Source organism: Arachis duranensis, chromosome 8 (assembly GCF_000817695.3).
Source record: "Arachis duranensis cultivar V14167 chromosome 8, aradu.V14167.gnm2.J7QH, whole genome shotgun sequence".
Taxonomy (NCBI): Eukaryota; Viridiplantae; Streptophyta; class Magnoliopsida; order Fabales; family Fabaceae; genus Arachis; species Arachis duranensis.
This window is the reverse complement of record NC_029779.3, coordinates 41795993-41816109: the sequence shown is the minus strand read 5'-3', so window position 1 is coordinate 41816109 and position 20117 is coordinate 41795993. Positions and strand designations below refer to the sequence as shown.

The window sequence follows — 20117 nt, the reverse complement described above, 5'->3', positions numbered from 1 at the left end:
TAATTAAATTTATATATAATAATGTAATAATAAAAAATTTATATAAAATATTAAATAAGTACTTTTTATATGCAGTAACATACTAACATTGTTGGTTAATGTTTTTAACTTTTTATATATTTTAACATTTTTTAAATTTAAGGAGCAGAGAGTCGTACTGGGCGCGTGCTCTGACTAAGAGACACATTAATGAAAAGAGAACCGCCAATTGACAGCAATATCCCAACTCCAATTTCTCGTAAACCTGTAATTGTAGATAATTTAACTTCATTAATTAATCAACATGATAATAGACTCAGCAATTTCTACTTTTTTTTTTTTTGACATTCGCATGGAGGCAACACCACATTTTTTGTTTTTGATATGAAGGTAGTAACGGTGTTTTTTTTTTAATGTGAATGGTTGGGATGTTCAAATACAAAATCGTTTAATTGAAAAAATAGAAATTAGACCATTCGATTTGTTAGAGATACAGAAATTGGATCGTTTGATTTGTGAGAAGTACAAAAATTTGATCGTTCGATTTATATTAAAAAAATTAAAAATTTTGAGATACAAAATTAGATCTTTTAATTTGTATAGCTTCTACAATTTTAAAAAACATAAAAAATTACAACGTTAGAATATATTACTATTTTTACTTTCATTAAAAAAAGGCTACAGTAACACATATCGATAATGAAGTGAATAACCAAATGTAATTTATATGACAAAAAAATGTAATTTCGAAAAAAAATATTTGAGAGACAAAATAAGATATTTATGAAAAGTTGTACATAGACATAATTATCTATGATGAAAATACAAAAAAAATCATTGGATATTCTGAAAAAAAAAAACGTTTGGAAGGTCATATTTATTAAAATATATATATAGGTACATTTATCCCTTAATAGTTAATATCGAACCAATAAGTCAACAACATTTGAAAAAAATTTTCATTAACGATTCTTTTTTTGGTTACTTTTCGTCAACGATTCTGTTCATATATATATATATATGGTCTTTTTTAAATATTTTTCTCCCCGTATATATAAAGGAATGTTAGCCTTCACTTTTTTGCTAACTTTCATTCTTATAACAGAGTACATGTTAACAATATTCACTTTTTAATTTTTATTGCAAACCAAACAAAATATTCACTTTTTATTGTATGAAAAGGTGAAATGTCACACAGATAAAAATAATTAAACATCGTCATGAAAATTAAGAGAGAGAGACCTTTATAAGTTTCCCATGGATAAACAACACCATCATGATTGGTGTCAAAGAATGCAGCGTGCTTCTGCATAACATTCTCATGAAGTGGGATTGGTTTCTCTTCGGCACCACCTCCAACTCCTGCCCATTAATTTACAATTAAATTTCTTAGCAACATAGAACTCCAAATATATAAATAAGAGACCAAAACTAAGAAATAGAAAGTTGAGTTTCTATATATATACCCTCACGTGTTCTGTTTTCTATAGCAGAAGTAGCAGCCATATGGATAGATAGATAATAAAATGACAAAAATTAGAGAGGGGACGAAATCACAGAGGAGCTTATAGATGTTTTATTCTTAGAATAAGCTTTTGCAATATGATGATAAAAATAATGAGTTCTGATTTTGGGGGATATATATAATAATAATTAATTAATTTATAAATATAAAATATTATTATGTTGCTATTGATTATTATATTGATGGTGAACGGAAGAGTATGGAAGAACATAACGTGTGTGGCTTTAATTGAGTTCTCACCGCCTTCACTGATTTTTAGAAGATATGATCTGATAGTTATTGCTGTTCCTTCCAAACAAGATATTATAATCATCAAAATCTTACTTGTATGCCACGTTCTTGATGCACAACTCAAACCTTATAATTTTAATTTTTAAGCGAACTGGGCTTCTAAGGATCGGAAATGATTGTTTTCGCAATAATATAAGGTGACAAATATCAGTTTATGACGATGACTTGTGACTCAACTCAAATGGACATCTAAATGAAAAATGAAGAGGAATAAACCAAAGTGGAATGGAAAGATAGGAAATTCCCGACCCAAAAAAAGGGAAATTAATTATATAATCCTGCTGGTATGTAAACTTGCATATTGTTGATGTTCACTGTTCACAAATGAATAATGTTTTAGCTCGGATAAACAAATTTCGTGAAATTTATGTATAGTCGATTCTTTTTAATAAAATAAGAATTGTATAAAAGTAATAAAAAAAAATATACCAATAATAAGGATATATGGAACGTTCTTGAAGTTCAGTGTAATTACACTTTTATTATTCTCTTTAATAAATTAGTATAAAAAATATTTAGAATATAATAAAAAATAGTCTAGGAAAAATATTAAATATATAAAATTATTATAAATGTTAAAAAAATAAAATAATTTTAAATTATTATCTTTTTAGCATTAAGAAACTAGTATATACTAAGTTACTAACATTTTTTAATAAGACATATTCGTTTGCTACTATTAAGATAACTATTTTTTTATATTTATCCCACATTTTTCTTTAATTTGTAATCATCAGAATCAAATTCGTAATGGACCCATTTAAAATACTGAATTAAAAGATCACTGATTCAATTATTAGGTGATTGGTTGAATTAATTGACTTATTATAATTAAAGAATTATAATTTTTTTCATAAAAATATCTTTTATTTTATTTTTATATTAAATTGATTATTATTTTTTTATTTTTTTATTTGATTGAGAAAATAAATGTAGTTTGTTTTTGTTATGTTTATCATCGTGAAAATTAGTATTGAGATTAAGGATTTAGATTTGAATGAAATCTATGAGTTTCAAATGGTTTTGAATTTGATTATAAAAATATGTTTATGTTAGGTTTAATAAAAATTTCAGTATTTTCTAGAATAAAGAATGGCATTGTATTGATAAGTATGTTTTTGTCATAAATTTTGTTTAGTAATATATGAGAAGGATCGAAATGCAATTTCTTCTTACCTAATGAATTGGAATACATACAATTTAAACAAATGTAAATATTGGGATTCCTTTAATTTGGAGCATTGATATATTAAAGTATAAATAGATAAAAATATACATAAAAAATTAAAATATAGACAAAAATATATATTAAAGATTCTTGTGTATTTTAATATTTACGAATATTTATTGTATATTTTTATTATCAAAAGTAATTTCTAAAATATATTTTAATATTTATAAATTTTGATATGTATTTTATTCATTTAATTTTGAGAAAATGCCATTCTCCTCCCTTGAGAGATGTTAAAATGATACTCCTCTCCCCTCTATTTATAAAATATACATTCCCCTCTCTTATAACCTTTAAAAAAATCCCTCTTTAATCCATTTTAAATTTTGTGTTAACTAATGTTAACTTTATTCATTTTTTTTTAAAAACAAAATTATTTTTACAAAAATATCCTTTAGTAAAAAATTTTTTTTTTTCATTAAATTTTGCTTACTAAAATATCCTTTAATAAATTATTTTTTTATTGATTAAATTATATTTTTACTAAAATATTTTTAAAAATTAATAATTAAATTATTTTTTCTAATATACCCTTCAATAATTTTTTTGAGAGATTATATAATTTGAGAGATTACATAATTCAAGATAATTTTAATATAATAAGAGTGAAAAATGAGAAAGGAAAAGTGACTGCTATTTGTGCTTCTGAAGGTTGTTCTCGGAGGATTCATGCTTCTCCTTCTCCAGATGGTATTGCTTTTATGATCAAGAGTTATGAGTCAAGGCATACTTGTATTAGAAAATCTGAGAAGAGAAATGCTAATTCTACATGGATAGCAAAAAAGTTAAAACAATCTTTAAATGCTGATCCAAATATGAGCTTAGTTAGTAATCTGGAACGGACTGTGAGGGAATTGGAATCCTAACTCAGAAATTGAGTTTAGTTAGTAAATAAATATAAAGGGATAGTATGGTAAATTAAAATGACTGATAGGATTTTGTGCGGTTATTTGGAACATCTAGCTGGAGCGAAATAGCAGAGTTTTCCAGCAGGTAGAGACAAGTGTTGAAGGAATTAAGATCATGTCCTTCTTGAGTTACAAGGAGTGGTGTGGAGTTGATCCGTTTGGTTGTTGATGGCAATGCCGGAGATGACAACGGATACCAGTTATGTCTGTGTTTATTTGGTTATCTTACTTCCTTTGCTCTATTTTACTGTGTTGAGCCTCTTTTGTTAAAAAAAATATTAATTTTATTGAATAAAATATTTAATTTTCTTAAATGAAATATTTTGTTAACATTTTTAACTAAATGGATTAAACTGTATATTTTACAAATAGAAGGGAGAGAAGTGTCATTTTAATATCTCTCAAGGAAGAGAAGTGTCATTTTCCCTTTAATTTTTTATGTGTATGTTTATCCATTTATACTGTATGTATTATCAGAAAACATGTTTAATTTATTGATGTAGTGCTCATAAATTTTAAAATCGCATCTCTATTATTTCAGTCATTCAACTGTACATATATATAGAGTAAAAGCTATATATTATAATAGATTATGCTTGCACGCTAGAGGGGAAGCTCATTTCAAAGCTCATTATACCAATTAAAATGAAGCGCAATGTATACAGATGAAGCTTTAAAATCTCCCATCAACTTAATTTCAATATAATGAAGTTTGAACATGTTGATTACAAAATTATGGCAAAATTAGAAGATTACGGCAGCTTTTCTTGTTGTCTTACTTTAAGCATTAAAGATCAAGATTCAAATTATCACGTTAAAATTCTATTATTGATCCTAATTAACACATAGCAGTTTTTGCGGTTATTTACAAGTATCTATTTAATTAATTTATAACACGTGTGATTCGAATTCGGAAATTATATCCTGTTGTGGTGTACGTGCATTAATATTCCTATCTTATCTCCTAAGATACGGTACTAGTGGCACATTATTAACAAAAAATAATAAAAATGTGTACATTAAATTTTAAAATTTAAATAAAATAATATTTTAAAATTTATTTTTATTTAATTTAAAATAAAAAATAATTATAACTTATTTAATTTCGTATTTATAATAATAAATAAGATCACCGTAATTATTTAATATGAAATAATATAATTTATTATTATAAACTTTATACGCGCATCTAAATACTATTTTCCTGAGTACTTTAACAATCTGGTCCATCTCATATATTAGTTATGGAATTATCGCAACTTTTATCACATTACTGTTGCGACGAAATCACAATAATCATCATATTAATATACTCAATGACATAGATCAAAATTAAATGAGAAAATTTTAAATTTATACGAAAAAATGATCTCATGCATGTCTATTTTCAATTGATTCAACTTTAATAAACTTTATGAGATCATGAGTTACAGTGAAAATATTATGATTGATTTATTGTCCCAACTTTTCATTCTTACTCATAATGTTATATAGTTGATATGGTATATTATTTGCTTGTGTTATATAGTTGCTATATGAGAAAGTATGAAGAACCAATGCATTTGATATACAATGTGTATAACAGGAGTTATTTTGAAATTAATATCAAATAATAATAATGTAATTAATTTTAAAATTCAGATTTTTAAAAAATAAAAAAATCCTATAATAAAAGAAATTCGTTCTCATTGTTTAGCATTCAATCTCTCTCCCTCAAATTCTTATTCCTCTTCTCCAAACCTTCAACGCCGTGCCGCCCTACCCTACTCATAACAACCAAACGTGCCTTTTTTTCGCGTTGTCACCATGTCGCAGCGACACCGACGACTTCCGTCACCCCGTCATCATTGCAGACCGCCACAGTCACCGCCATTGACGCAGGAGCCGCGCGAAGGCCAGCAACATGTGCCGTCATGCCGCCACGTCATCGTTCGGCGACCACTCGTCCTTCCTCCGTGACGGAATCAATCGCAGCCACTGTCGTTCACGAATGCTCACGCCCTCCTAGTCGCGATTCGAGGAGTCGCCACCACTCCGTCCCCCTTTCACTCGCGATTCGCAGTTCACCGCCGCAGCCCCATCTCCTTGCAATTTGCAAATCACTACCGCAGCCTTCCTCCCCTCGCAATTGCATCGTTATTGATCACTACTGCATTCTAAAAGGTCGTCATTTCTCCCTTTTTTTCAGAATTTTATGAAATTTTATTAAGCACTAAGTTAGATGTTCATTCTCTATTTTTTAAGCAAATTTCAAAAAGAAAATACCACTTAGCAACTAATAATGAATTATTTCCTTAAAAGAGCTTAGATGTTGTCTATCATGATTTAAAGCACTGCTGCTGTTTTACAAAAAGTTATTATAGATATGTGAAGCGAACTAGATCCCTTTTGGCAACTGTTCAGATAGGATTTCTAATTGGTAGACATCTTTTTTGATGTATTGTTTAATGTATTCTCATAACAATGCAATTCATGATATTGCCTTTCAAGCACTATGATATTGGTTGTGCTTTACAATCATCATTATATATAACATTTTTGGTAGCTATTCATAGCTGTGATTTTGATGGACTAAATCATAACAGTATGAGTGCGTATATTAATGTGGTTAATTTATTGTTGTTGTTGCTATTTGTCGTTTAATTATGTGGCATTGGCATACATTTACTGCTGAAACAAGTTTTTTAAATATATGAAAAAAAAAGAGTGTAACACATTAAGGCTCACAAGAACAATAGAACAAAAAGGGTGTATCACCATTCTTAATTCTCATTAATCTCTCTTCATTATTTCCCAAACTATGTCTCACAGTTTCACTAATCCCTTGTTCTTATTCTTGGCAATGGATTATATGTTCATTTTTGGAAGAGTCATAGCTTCTAGTTTGGTGCTTGTACGTGTTCTGTACGATTCTGCATCAAACAAGAGAAAATCCATTGTTCCAAGTGCAACAACACATGCACAAAGTATAAGACATCAGAAAATGGTACATGGACTCCACTAGAAGTCTCAAAGGATTTGATGACATCATCATTGTAGGTGCTGGTGTTGCTAGTGCAGCCCTTGCTTTCATTCTTAGAAAGGTAGTACAAATGCTTCTTTTCTAATTTCCTCTATTTAGAATTCTATTTTATGATGGTTTCTTCGAGTTATAGCCTCTAAATAAGTCTTAACTCATAGATAAGAGCTTATACTCTGGTCTAATTAAATTGACATAAATAAAATGCAGAATATGTAAGTTATAGGCCGCAAAAAATGTATATTCTAGAGAGAATAGTGCTTTGTATATATCCATTTTCTATTTTTATTTCTATGGCTTGGAGCGACAATGGTTCTTTCTCATGAAGGAAAGCATAAATATATGTTCTAGAATTTAATTTTAATGTATTGTCAGCGTAAAGTAGTTTTATATGTTCTAAAAGGATCAATGATCTACTCGAAGATACATCTCTTCCTTTTATGTCAGTTGAGACAATGACATAAATAACAGGGTTATGTGATATTTAGGTTTGTGAAACAAATACTATATTGTATTTTCCTTTATACCATTTAAACTAAATCGGATGTTCGTTTTACTATAAGTGCGGATGGTTATTTTCATTCTGAAGTAGATGGTTTTGGAGAATATTATTTGTAGTACAATTTATTATCCTGCTATGTTGATGTAAACAAAAAAGATAAAAGAAAAACTAAAGTAGGCTGGATGTTCATTTTACTAGGTAGGTCGATAGTTATTTTCATTCTAATTTGGAAGTTTTTTTGATTTGGATTGAATTTAACATAATTTTGTCTGATTAGAAGAATTTGTTAAAAACTATTGTGAGCATGGTGCCTATTATAAACTGAAATTTTACTAACACGCTTAATCTTGTTTAAGTTAGTCATTTTCTTAGTGGTTTATATTGCTGATATTTATGTTATAGTACCATATGTAACTTAATTCCTTTGGTTGGTTTTGTTTGTTTGTGTTGCAGGTCCTGGAAGTGATGGACGTGACTGAGTTAGAAACTGATGAGACAGAACATAGTCATACTGTTGAATTGGATTTAGTGTACCATTCATTGAATTCAAGTATGCTTGGAGTTGTTGCAATTAGATATAGGTGATTAAGTTATAACATGATTATATGACATTTAGATGTGTAAAACAAATACTAAATTGTATTTTCTTTAGCCATTTAAACTAAGTCGGATGTTCATTTTACTATAATTACGGACGATTCTTTCCATTCTAAAATATATAGTTATTTTGGGTATATTATTTGTCTTTTACTTGATTTTCTGTATTTTGTTTGCACATGCCCCGCAAGTTTTTTTTATTATGTGGGTTGAATTTGATTTAGTTTAATTTGATTGAATTCAAGCTTGGTTTTAATTACACCATTTAAATATGATGCACAAGTGGTATTTTTGGTCAATTGCTTAGGTTTTCCTTATCAACTAATGTGGATGTTCATTTTATTGTATATGCAAATTGTTCCTTTCTTTCTAAAGTGAATGTTTATTTTGGGTATACCATTTGTCCATTACTTAATTAACTAATCATATTAATTAACTAACCTTTGGTGGCAGGTACAACTGGTGGTGAGTGCCGTTGCAGCAAGCACTTCTACCTGTTCAACGGTCACGATATCGATGGGCTGGGAGGCTAGGGCGGCGGACGCAGGAAATGAACTTCGGGATGGGTGCCGGCGCTCGAGAGAGCGGGGACCAAGGCAACTGTGACGCATAACAAAGACGATGAAGAAGGCGTCTGGCGGATCACATAGGAGACCCGCGACCAAAAGCAGGAGCCGTCCGAACTATTGGCTGCCAGCGATGGAGACGGACGGGCACCAGTGGGGTGGGGTGAACTGAGGTCGAAGGTGTTGGGTGGTCAGGTGTGTCTTTGACGCTGTTGAGGTATGAGGGTTAGTGAAGAACAGTGGAAGGGGGGAGGGATGCTTGTTGGAGAAGGAGAAGGATTTGGGTGAAGATCAATTTAAAATTAGGGTTTGAATGTTTGGTTTGGTTAAAAAACTGAAGGGGTATTTTTGAAATTAGGGGTAATTTGTAGGGTGATTCTTATTTTTTATTCTTATTGAGCTAAATAACCAGCCCATTATACACATTGTCAAGATTCTTCAATTATTGGGCAATGGTTAATATTTTATTACAATAACATATCTTTTTATATCTACTTCCTATATAGCAATAATATTATATATTTATATATCTCCTCTTTTAGCTCTTTCCTAAAAATATTGGCATATAATTAATTTGGATAATATATATACTGAGCAAGTATCTCCATTAACGGTTAATAAAATATGATGACATAATTTTCACCTAATTGTAAAAAATATCTCCATTAAAAAATTGGCTAATAGTACATTTTTACAATTATTTATCATTTAGATAATTCATAATTCAGACATAGTTCATCTTCTGTTTTTTATTTTTCATACCTAATGGCTATTAGCTACAATTCTATCAATAATATTACCTATGGTAGATTATGTGATGAAAAAGTTTGGAAAATAAAGGCCGGAAGTATTGTTCTTATCCCAAGACTGAGTCTAATTCCAAATAATGAAACATTTCCGGTCAAGTTTGAAAGAAGACAATTTTCAATTATTATGTCATTTGCAATGATAATAAATAAGTCTCAAGGACAACTTCTATCAAAAGTTGGAATATACTTTTTAAGGCAGTTTTCACTCATGGTCAATTGTATATTGTGTTATCAAGATTTAAGAGTAAAGATGGTCTGCGAATACTGTTGTAAGATCACGGACACTTGGAAGATAATTGCACGATGAATGTAGTATATAGAGAAGTTTTTTAGAGCTTATAATGAAAATGTAATTTCTAAATCTCTTAATCAAATTTATTACTATCAATTAAAAAAATTGACAAATTCTAGGTGCTAATAGGTAATACATTCTTATTCTACATTTATAGCTTGCGAATATTAAAATTATCATACAAATCTATATTATTTTATTCTCTTGATAAACTATTTTAAAATTACGTTAATAATATAATTTTGTATACTAATATCGATACAATATTGTTTCAGGTATATGTTTTGCAGGCATTAAAGGAGGGTGTTGAGTTATTTTTTAGTGGATTTAAATTATTTATTGTTTATTGGAGAACTTTGTGCATTAGAATTCTATAATAATTTATTATTCATTTTGAGTTGATTTTGATATATTCTTACTTCACAGTAAAACAACATGTAAAAATTTGTTGGTGGGTTTAAGTATTACTAGGATATTTATGGTCACATTAAGTATATATGTCTAATTTATTGGAGAAAGTATATTACTAAAACCGATTAATAACTATTTTAGAGTTGATACACTTAACACTAGATTAAGAAAAAACAAACAATGCATAACATGTTACTTTTTTATTAATCAAATTATTATAATTCAAATTAATTTAACAAAACAACTTAAAATTATAATTTTAATCTTATCATGTGCATGACACGGGTTATTACACTTGTTCTATTTAAAAATGCACATTTTACGTTAATTTGAAATAGCTTGAATCCTTAGTATGCAGCGTAGGCAAGTAGCAATTTGATAGTTTCTATTACCGGAGCATAAAACTCATCAACATCAATTCGTTTTTCTTGGTTGAACCCCTAAACTACTAGCTGAGCTTTACTTTTTGCTCTAGTGTTATTTTCTCTTAATTTATTTTTGAAAATCCACCTAGTTTCGGCTACTTTCTTTTGAATTGGCCTCGGCACTAGCATCCACATCTGATTTTTCTCAAATTGCTGCAACTCTTCTATTGCTTTCACCCAAAATGGATCATCAAGTGCTTCTTCAATGTTATTAGACTCAATAGTTGAGATAAAATGTCATATTGTTTGAATTCAGAATTTTTAGTGATGATCTTGTAATTTTTTCCATTGATGAATCTCTAATAATGAATTCACAAGGATAATTTTGATGAGATCTCTATTTTATAGGTTTAGTTTGAGTACTAGTTGTTTCATAATTAGATACTTCATTATTTGTTTAGTCTCTTACACCAACAGAAGATAAAAAAGGAAAGAGTAGATAGAGCAACACCAGCATATATCATGAATGAGTAATTCTTCGCATACAAGCGATTAACGCTTGTAAGCCTTACAAGTTCAATTAAAACTAACGCTCAAAACACGCTTCCAACCATTCTTCTTCCTCTTCGTCTTTTCCTTCTTCTTTTCTTTCGTTTCTTGCCTTCTCTTTCTCCTTCTTCTTCTTCTTGCTGCACGTTCTTCTTCCTCTTACTCTTCTTCTTCTCCTTTTCTTTCGTTTCTGCACGTTCTTCTTCATCGTCTTCCTCTTCTTCTTCATTTACGTTCTTTTCTCTCTGTTTTATCTTTTTTTTTTTCAATTTTTCATGGTGAAATCGTTTTTGAAGAAGAAGAAGCAGTAGAAGATGAAGAGGAGAAAGAGAAAGAGTTCTGAATTATGCATGAGATGTATTTTAACGAATTTTGGGAGTATTTCTTTAAATTCTTTGGGTGTATTTTCTGTAATCCTTTGGGTGTATTTTCTATAATCGTTTGGGTGAATTTCTGTAACCATTTGGGTGTATTTCTGTAATCCTTTGGGTGTATTTCTGTAATCATTTTAAAGATAATGAAACTTCAGAAATACACCCAAACGATTACAGAAGTACACCCAAAATGATTACAAAAATACACTCAAAGGATTATAGAAATACACCCAAATGGTTACAGGAATTCACCCAAACGATTATAGAAAATACACCCAAAGAATTACAGAAAATACACCCAAAGGATTTAAAGAAATACACCAAAAATTCGTTAAAATACATCTTATGCATAATTCAGAACTCTTTCTCTTTCTCCTCATCTTCTACTACTTCTTCTTCTTCAAAACGATTTCAAAACTTGATTTCAGAAACCATGAAAATCGAAAAAAAAACGAAGAAGAAGAAGAAGAAGAGGAAGAGGAAGAGGAAGAGGAAGAGGAAGAATAAGAAGAAGAAGAAGAAGAAGAAGAAGAAGAAGAAGAAGACGAAGAGGAAGAGGAAGAGGAAGAGGAAGAAGAAAAAGAACCGTTCTGAGTGTAGCGCTTTGAAAACAGGAAACGTTGACGCATTAAAAGGCCTAGTAACTTGTAAGACTTGTAAGTCAAAAAGACTTATATGTGTAGCACTCCTCATCCTGAATTAACCTCGAAGTGTAATAAGGTTTACGTCTAGTCTCCACAACAATAATGGTAGAATTTCACTATATCAATTTCAAGATTACAATCACTAATGCCAAGATCAAGACAAAGACAAATAAACCAAACCATTTCTACGCATAAATCAACAATTTCTTGCTTCACAAACAAACGCCAAGATAAATCAAATCGCCAAAACCAAACAAAAACACCAATGACAAATACTCAAACAGAATCGAAAACTGTTTTAATTTTTCTTTTTAATTTACTCATAGGCTTTTCAAATAATCTCTTACGAAATCATATACCTTTTTCTCTTTATTAGGAAGACTCAAATAAAAAATTGAATATATCAAAATGAGACCAAAATGAAGAAAAACGATAGCAAACTTGTAGTGTATGATCAAACCATAAATTGAAATCAATTCTCAATTAATTAACCAAATATTTATCATCACAATAAATAATATTTTTTTTTCAAACTCAACAAATTTATATGTTAGAGATTTTGTGTATATATTAATTATGTTGAATTTGTATTTAGATTGTGTTTTATTTAGTTGAATTTTATTTGAATTTATTATAGTTGTGTTAAATTTTAAATTTTTTTAAAATTTAATATCTATAAATATTTGCAAGTATTTGCATCCCACAGAAAAAGAATAAATAAAAACTCATGACGCAAATGTGTGAGAATAGAGGGCATTTTACTAAATTGGATGGTCTCTTGCCCCGCATGAAATCTCAATATCATGCCTAATTATACATGTATATCAAATTAAGTAATTCTATGTTAGTAATATAGTGTAACTTGCATGCTTCTAAAAATCGAATTGAACTAGTCAATTTAATGGAAAATTAGTCTTTTGACCGGTTCGGTTGAGATGGAGAACCATCCTACAAAAACTGATTGAATCGACGATTAACTGGTGAACTGTCGAATCTGGCCGGATTTTTAAAGGGCCAGATATTAGGTTGTTAACCCCCAAAACGGTACCGTTTTGCTTTTTTAAAAGAAAAAGAGAAAAGGACAAAGAGGTTTTTGATCTTTTGGTCTGCAAATATTTAAGTTCTTAAAGATTTGAAAATACATTTAAGTCCTCGACTTTTTTAAAATCTAGACATATTCGGTCTTTGGGTCTAATTTGACCCATTTTAAAAATTCTCCCATATGTACATCTGTATATCGACCACATCAGTATAACGGAAGTTACATCTGATTTTTTTTATTGATACTGAATTTCTGATAGATCCAAGTGAATAAAAAGATCGATGTGTCTATATTTTAAAAAAATTAAGTATTTAAATGTATTTTAAATATTTGAAGATTTAAATATCAGTAAACCAAAAGGTAAAGATCTATTTGTTATTTTTTTAAAAAAAATAAAAATAAAAAAGAAACAGAAATCCTGCCTTTCTCTTCGGCTCAAAGCCCTTGCAATCGTAAATCTCCATCCACTTCAAGCTCTTCGTGGTCACCTGTGGAAGGTCTGTTCGGCCCTAATCTCATCATTCCTCTTCTCCTCACCGTCTTTGCGTTGAGCTCGTGGCGCCGCCGTCGCAAAGGGTTCCTCTTCTCCTTTTCTCCTCTCAAGGTTCCTCTCCTCTTCGATCTCTCTCTCTGTCTGAGCTCATCGTCCCTCTTCGAGCTCTCTCTCATTCTCTTTGTCCGAGTCCCGTTCCTCCGTCGCCGTCACTTCCCTTCCTCCTTCGCGTCCAGTAAGCACAGCTACATCAATTTATTTTTGCTTATTTTGTTAATAATTTAGGTTTTGATTGTTGCTGAGCTAGTTTGTTGTTTACGATGGAATTGCTGTTTTCATGAGAAACTGGGCTGAGATGGTCTGAACATTGTTTTGATGATTTTCATACTTAATCTGCGTTGATTGTGATTGTGTTTTTATATTTAGGAACAAGATATGATTTTGTTATTGTTATTCATTCATCTTATGTTTCCCATCCTATGTTGTCTAATTAACATCATGCGCAATTCCTCAGAGAGCTTCTTGTGCTCAGATTTTGTTTCAATTTCTAATTAATGAGATCAATAGTATTTACACTTGCTGCCCTGATCCAACAATTGAGAAATTGAAGTGGACAAGAATTGTATGTGGCAGCACAAATCTGAATCCTTCTATTCGCAATTGTGCTGTCATGTTAGCTTGAAAGATTGAATTTGCTTCAAGATTCTGATGCTCTTTGATAATTTTTTCTAGTGAAACTAATGTAAGGAAGTATAATAATTGCTTTAAAAATCAGATAATAAGATTCAACCTTCTAATTCTAAACCTACCTGCCTTCTATTTTATATTTTCTGTCCCATTTTCTGTACCTGAACCTGTTTCAGGGGTAAGAGAATTGTGTAAATATGGTTGTACGGTCTAGTCACCTCTAGTGTGACTGTGACCATTTTTTATATTTTTTATACCTTATAAAAAAATGGGAAGCATTAAGGGGTGTTTCAATTTCTAATTTCTTGTGTGTAACCTTTTATCATGTTTCAATCCATTTTAGTTTCTGGCTACTCAACATGCTATTGTAAAGATTGTAGTATGTTTCTTTGGCTGCTGCTAATACTTAATAGCATTGGCTGTTGTTTCTTTGGATTTATAAAGAACCAAATTCTAGTTGTAATGAACATATACACTTTAAAATGATTTTAGTATTAATTTTACTTTTAAAAAAGTTATGGTTTGAAAATTGAATTTCTAAAAAATGGTTTATTGTCATTAATTATAAAAGAAGGGTATTCAAAGTTATATATTTTGATATTTATTGCCAAGGAAATGCGTTTATTTGTTTTTAAAGAAAACACATATTATATATTTCTTATTTTTTCCTTATATTAAATTTCTTATTCTTTTGATGGACAACACTTGAAATTCAAAATGCAGTTTCAATACATTAATCAATGGAAGAGCTTAGTGGCATCAAATAATGGAGAGAGGCATGAGGATATAATCGTTGTAGTAGGGATGAAAAAAGTGATATGTGAGTCTCAATCTCAAAGCTAAGGAAGGAGTGGGTGCAAAAAGTATTAAACAAGAAAAGTTAAGAGGAACAGGGACAATGGAGGGATATAACAAAGGGAAGCACAAAATGGATAGGATTGACGGAAAAAGAGGGGGTGCAGCCACAATATGCATGGAGTTATTTTAATACGGAAAATTTTGTCATGTGTTTTAAGTTTTGTTGATTGTTATGAGGATTACTTTTGGTGTGTTTTAGTTGTTGGGTTTTAGGATATTTTTTTGTGTGTGATTTTGTTTTCTTTATGATTTTTTATTATTCTTCATGGGGACGCGGAAGGAAGTGATTGATAAATCATACACATTGTCTCTCTTATTTTGGATCAGTTTGTACCAACAAAAAAATGGATAATATATTGTAAAAATAATATTTTTAAAAAGATTACACAAATCTATAAATTTATTGTTTGTAAATAATAAATATTAAATAATAAATAAGACACATAAATTCATTGTTTGTATATATTAAATATTAAATATTAAATATTAATAAAGCAATCTCCCTCTAGTATAAAATAAGACATAAATATTTCTCTAAATAGTAGATACATGGATGAATGTCACCAATTCTGATCATAGCATAACCATAACATGGCCACTTATCTTTTAATTTTTGTATACCAATTCAAAGATGCGCCCAAGAGTAAAAGTGACAAATTAAACTACTCAAAGCTGTGGAAACAAAACAGGTATAACTGTATAAGAATGAAAAGGAGATTAATTAATTTTGACTGTAAGTTATATTTTTGTTGGTAGATAATTTAGAATATGTTAAAAAGTTACTTAAATTTTAGTATGGATTCCATTGATCATTTAAGAGAGAATCAACTATTTTATTAAAAATATATATTTTTTTAAAAGTAATTTTATAATACATAAAATTCTGTATACTTTACAAGTTAATTAACGAATAAATTCCAAAAATAGGATGCAAGGTCTAATTTTTTCTTCCTCTTCCTCTTCTTTTTTTTCGTTTAATGCATTTTCTTTCTTCTTTTTATTCTTCATGCACGTTCTTCTTCTTCTTTTCTTTCGTTCTTGCTTTCTCTTTTTCGTTCTTCTTCTTCTTGCACGTTCTTCTTCCTCTTCCACTTCTTCTTCTTTTCTTTCGTTTCTTACCTTCTCTTTCTCCTTCTTCTTCTTGCTGCACGTTCTACTTCCTCGTTCTTCTTCTTCATTTATGTACTTTTTTCTATGTTTTCTTTCTTCGTTATTCTCGATTTCCATTATTTTTTGACATCAAGCTCTGAAATTGTTTTTGAAGAAGAAGAAGCAGCAGAAGATGAGAAGAACAATGAGAGATATGCATAAGGTGTACTTCAACGAATTTTGGGTGTATTTCTTAAATCCTTTGGGTGTATTTTTGTAATCCTTTGGTGTATTTCTGTAATTCTTTGGATATATTTCTATAATCGGGTGAATCCCGGTAACCGTTTGGGTGTATTTCTGTAATGCTTTAGGTGTATTTCTGTAACCGTTGGATGTATTTCTGTAATCGTTTGTGTGTATTTCTGAAGTTCCATTATCTTCAAATTTGGTAAGAAAATTGTTTTCATGGAGGAAGAAGAAGAAGAGTCGTTCATAATGCATGGTGAGTAGCGCGCTTTGGAAACAGGAAGTTGTTGAATAACGTGCGTTTTATTTACTCTTGAATATGGAAGTGTGTAATGCGTTAATTAAGTGTAATGCATGTGTTTTATTGGACTTGTAAGCCAAAAATAATTGTATGTGTAACAGACCTTTTTATAATATAATATCAAAATTTTTATGGTCTAAAAATTTAAATTTAAATTTTTATTAAATTAAAAAAAAGGGAAAATAAACCCAAGGAAATGTTGCCATTTGTGTCAACTTTGGCAAGTCGGATAAAGCTTCAAATGCCTCAGTGAAATGCCAAGCATATGCACGAGTATAAATGACTAAGAAAATAGAACAAAATCCCTTGAATATGATGAAAGTATATTTGGATATCCGAATAAATTAATTTTTTAATAAATTTTAAAAATCAAGAGTACAATTATTATGAGTAAAAAACTTTAAAATCCATTATAAACCTGAAATAGGTTTTCATCACAAATATGTATATTATTTGGTAGGGAGTTCAACCTTAAAAAATAATTAGCCAAACCAAAATAGTCAAAACCATCTTTGAGAAACACTTTAAGAAACATAAAAATTTCTATAAAATGAAATAGTTTATTACTGTATAAAAATAAATCATATGATTTAAAAGAGTGGTATTTAAGTAATTAATTCTAAAATTAATAGTAATTGAGTAAAATTATCATACAAATCTGTATTATTTTATTCTCTTGATAAACTATTTTAAAATTACGTTAATAGTATAATTTTGTATACTAATATCGATACAATATTGTTTCAGGTATATGTTTTGCAGGCTTTAAAGGAGGGTGTTGGGTTATTTTTTAGTGGATTTAAATTATTTATTGTTTATTGGAGAACTTTGTGCATTAGAATTCTATAATAATTTATTATTCATTTTGAATTAATTTTGATATATTCTTACTTCACAGTAAAACAACATGTAAAAATTTGTTGGTGGGTTTAAGTATTACTAGGATATTTATGGTCACATTAAGTATATATGTCTAATTTATTGGAGAGAGTATATTACTAAAACCGATTAATAACTATTTTAGAGTTGATACACTTAATACTAGATTAAGAAAAAACAAACAATGCATAACATGTTACTTTTTTATTAATCAAATTATTATAATTCAAATTAATTTAACAAAACAACTTAAAATTATAATTTTAATCTTATCACGTGCATGACACGGGTTATTACACTTGTTCTATTTAAAAATGCACATTTTACGTTAATTTGAAATAGCTTGAATCCTTAGTATGCAGCGTAGGCAAGTAGCAATTTGATAGTTTCTATTACCGGAGCATAAAACTCATCAACATCAATTCGTTTTTCTTGGTTGAACCCCTAAACTACTAGCTGAGCTTTACTTTTTGCTCTAGTGTTATTTTCTCTTAATTTATTTTTGAAAATCCACCTAGTTTCGGCTACTTTCTTTTGAATTGGCCTCGGCACTAGCATCCACATCTGATTTTTCTCAAATTGCTGCAACTCTTCTATTGCTTTCACCCAAAATAGATCATCAAGTACTTCTTCAATGTTATTAGACTCAATAGTTGAGATAAAATGTCATATTGTTTGAATTCAGAATATTTTAGTGATGATCTTGTAATTTTTTCCATTGATGAATCTCTAATAATGAATTCACAAGGATAATTTTGATGAGATCTCTATTTTATAGGTTTAGTTTGAGTACTAGTTGTTTCATAATTAGATACTTCATTATTTGTTTAGTCTCTTACATCAACAGAAGATAAAAAAGGAAAGAGTAGATAGAGCAACACCAGCATATATCATGAATGAGTAATTCTTTGCATACAAGCGATTAACGCTTGTAAGCCTTACAAGTTCAATTAAAACTAACGCTCAAAACACGCTTTCAACCATTCTTCTTCCTCTTCGTCTTCTCTTTCTTCTTTTCTTTCGTTTCTTGCCTTCTCTTTCTCCTTCTTCTTCTTCTTGCTGCACGTTCTTCTTCCTCTTACTCTTCTTCTTCTCCTTTTCTTTCGTTTCTGCACGTTCTTCTTCATCGTCTTCCTCTTCTTCTTCATTTACGTTCTTTTCTCTCTGTTTTATTTTTTTTTCGATTTTTCATGGTGAAATCGTTTTTGAAGAAGAAGAAGCAGTAGAAGATGAAGAGGAGAAAGAGAAAGAGTTCTGAATTATGCATGAGATGTATTTTAACGAATTTTGGGTGTATTTCTTTAAATTCTTTGGGTGTATTTTCTGTAATCCTTTGAGTGTATTTTCTATAATCGTTTGGGTGAATTCCTGTAACCATTTGGATATATTTCTGTAATCCTTTGGGTGTATTTCTGTAATCATTTTGAAGATAATGGAACTTCAGAAATACACCCAAACGATTACAGAAGTACACCTAAAATGATTACAGAAATACACCCAAATGGTTACAGGAATTCACCCAAACGATTATAGAAAATACACCCAAAGAATTACAAAAAATACACCCAAAGGATTTAAAGAAATACACCCAAAATTCGTTAAAATACATCTTATGCATAATTCAGAACTCTTTCTCTTTCTCCTCATCTTCTACTGCTTCTTCTTCTTCAAAACGATTTCAAATCTTGATTTCAGAAACCATGAAAATCGAAAAAAAAAACGAAGAAGAAGAAGAAGAAGAGGAAGATAAAGAGGAAGAGGAAGAGGAAGAGAAGAAGAAGAAGAAGAAGAAGAAGAAGAAGAAGAAGAAGAAGAAGAAGAAGAAGAAGAAGAAGAAGAAGAAGAAGAAGAAGAAGAAGAAGAAGAAGAAGAAGAAGAAGAAGAAGAAGAAGAAGAAGAAGAAGAAGAAGAAGAAGAAGAAGAAGAAGAGGAAGAGGAAGAGGAAGAAGAAGAAGAACCGTTCTGAGTGTAGCGCTTTGAAAACAGGAAACGTTGAATAACGCATTAAAAGGCCTAGTAACTTGTAAGACTTGTAAGTCAAAAAGACTTGTATGTGTAGCACTCCTCATCCTGAATTAACCTCGAAGTGTAATAAGGTTTACGTCTAGTCTCCACAACAATAATGGTAGAATTTCACTATATCAATTTCAAGATTACAATCACTAATGCCAAGATCAAGACAAAGACAAATAAACCAAACCATTTCTACACATAAATCAACAATTTCTTGCTTCACAAACAAACGCCAAGATAAATCAAATCGCCAAAACCAAACAAAAACACCAATGACAAATACTCAAACAGAATCGAAAACTGTTTTAATTTACTCATAGGCTTTTCAAATAATCTCTTACGAAATCATATACCTTTTTCTCTTTATTAGGAAGACTCAAATAAAAAATTGAATATATCAAAATGAGACCAAAATGAAGAAAAACGATAGCAAACTTGTAGTGTATG

General features: G+C 29.6%; 1 protein-coding gene and 1 long non-coding RNA gene across 2 annotated transcripts in view; one reads left to right on the top strand and one right to left on the bottom strand.

Moving 5' to 3' along the window:
* Window positions 1-1570, bottom strand: part of LOC107462829 (probable peroxygenase 5) — a 5456-nt gene extending 3886 nt beyond the window's left edge. Inside the window, exons 1-3 of the mRNA XM_052252413.1 lie at window positions 1446-1570; window positions 1222-1341; window positions 154-244 (exon numbers count right to left, since the gene is read on the bottom strand). Of these exons, the coding sequence (XP_052108373.1) occupies window positions 154-244; window positions 1222-1341; window positions 1446-1485 (251 nt within the window). The 5' untranslated portion in view covers window positions 1486-1570. The remainder of the gene's footprint in view (window positions 1-153; window positions 245-1221; window positions 1342-1445) is intronic.
* Window positions 1571-13522: 11952 nt separating this feature from the next.
* Window positions 13523-15458, top strand: LOC107462717 (uncharacterized). Its single transcript, XR_001586833.3, has 2 exons — window positions 13523-13832; window positions 15008-15458. It is a non-coding gene; the product is annotated as an uncharacterized LOC107462717 (long non-coding RNA).
* Window positions 15459-20117: the final 4659 nt, after the last annotated feature.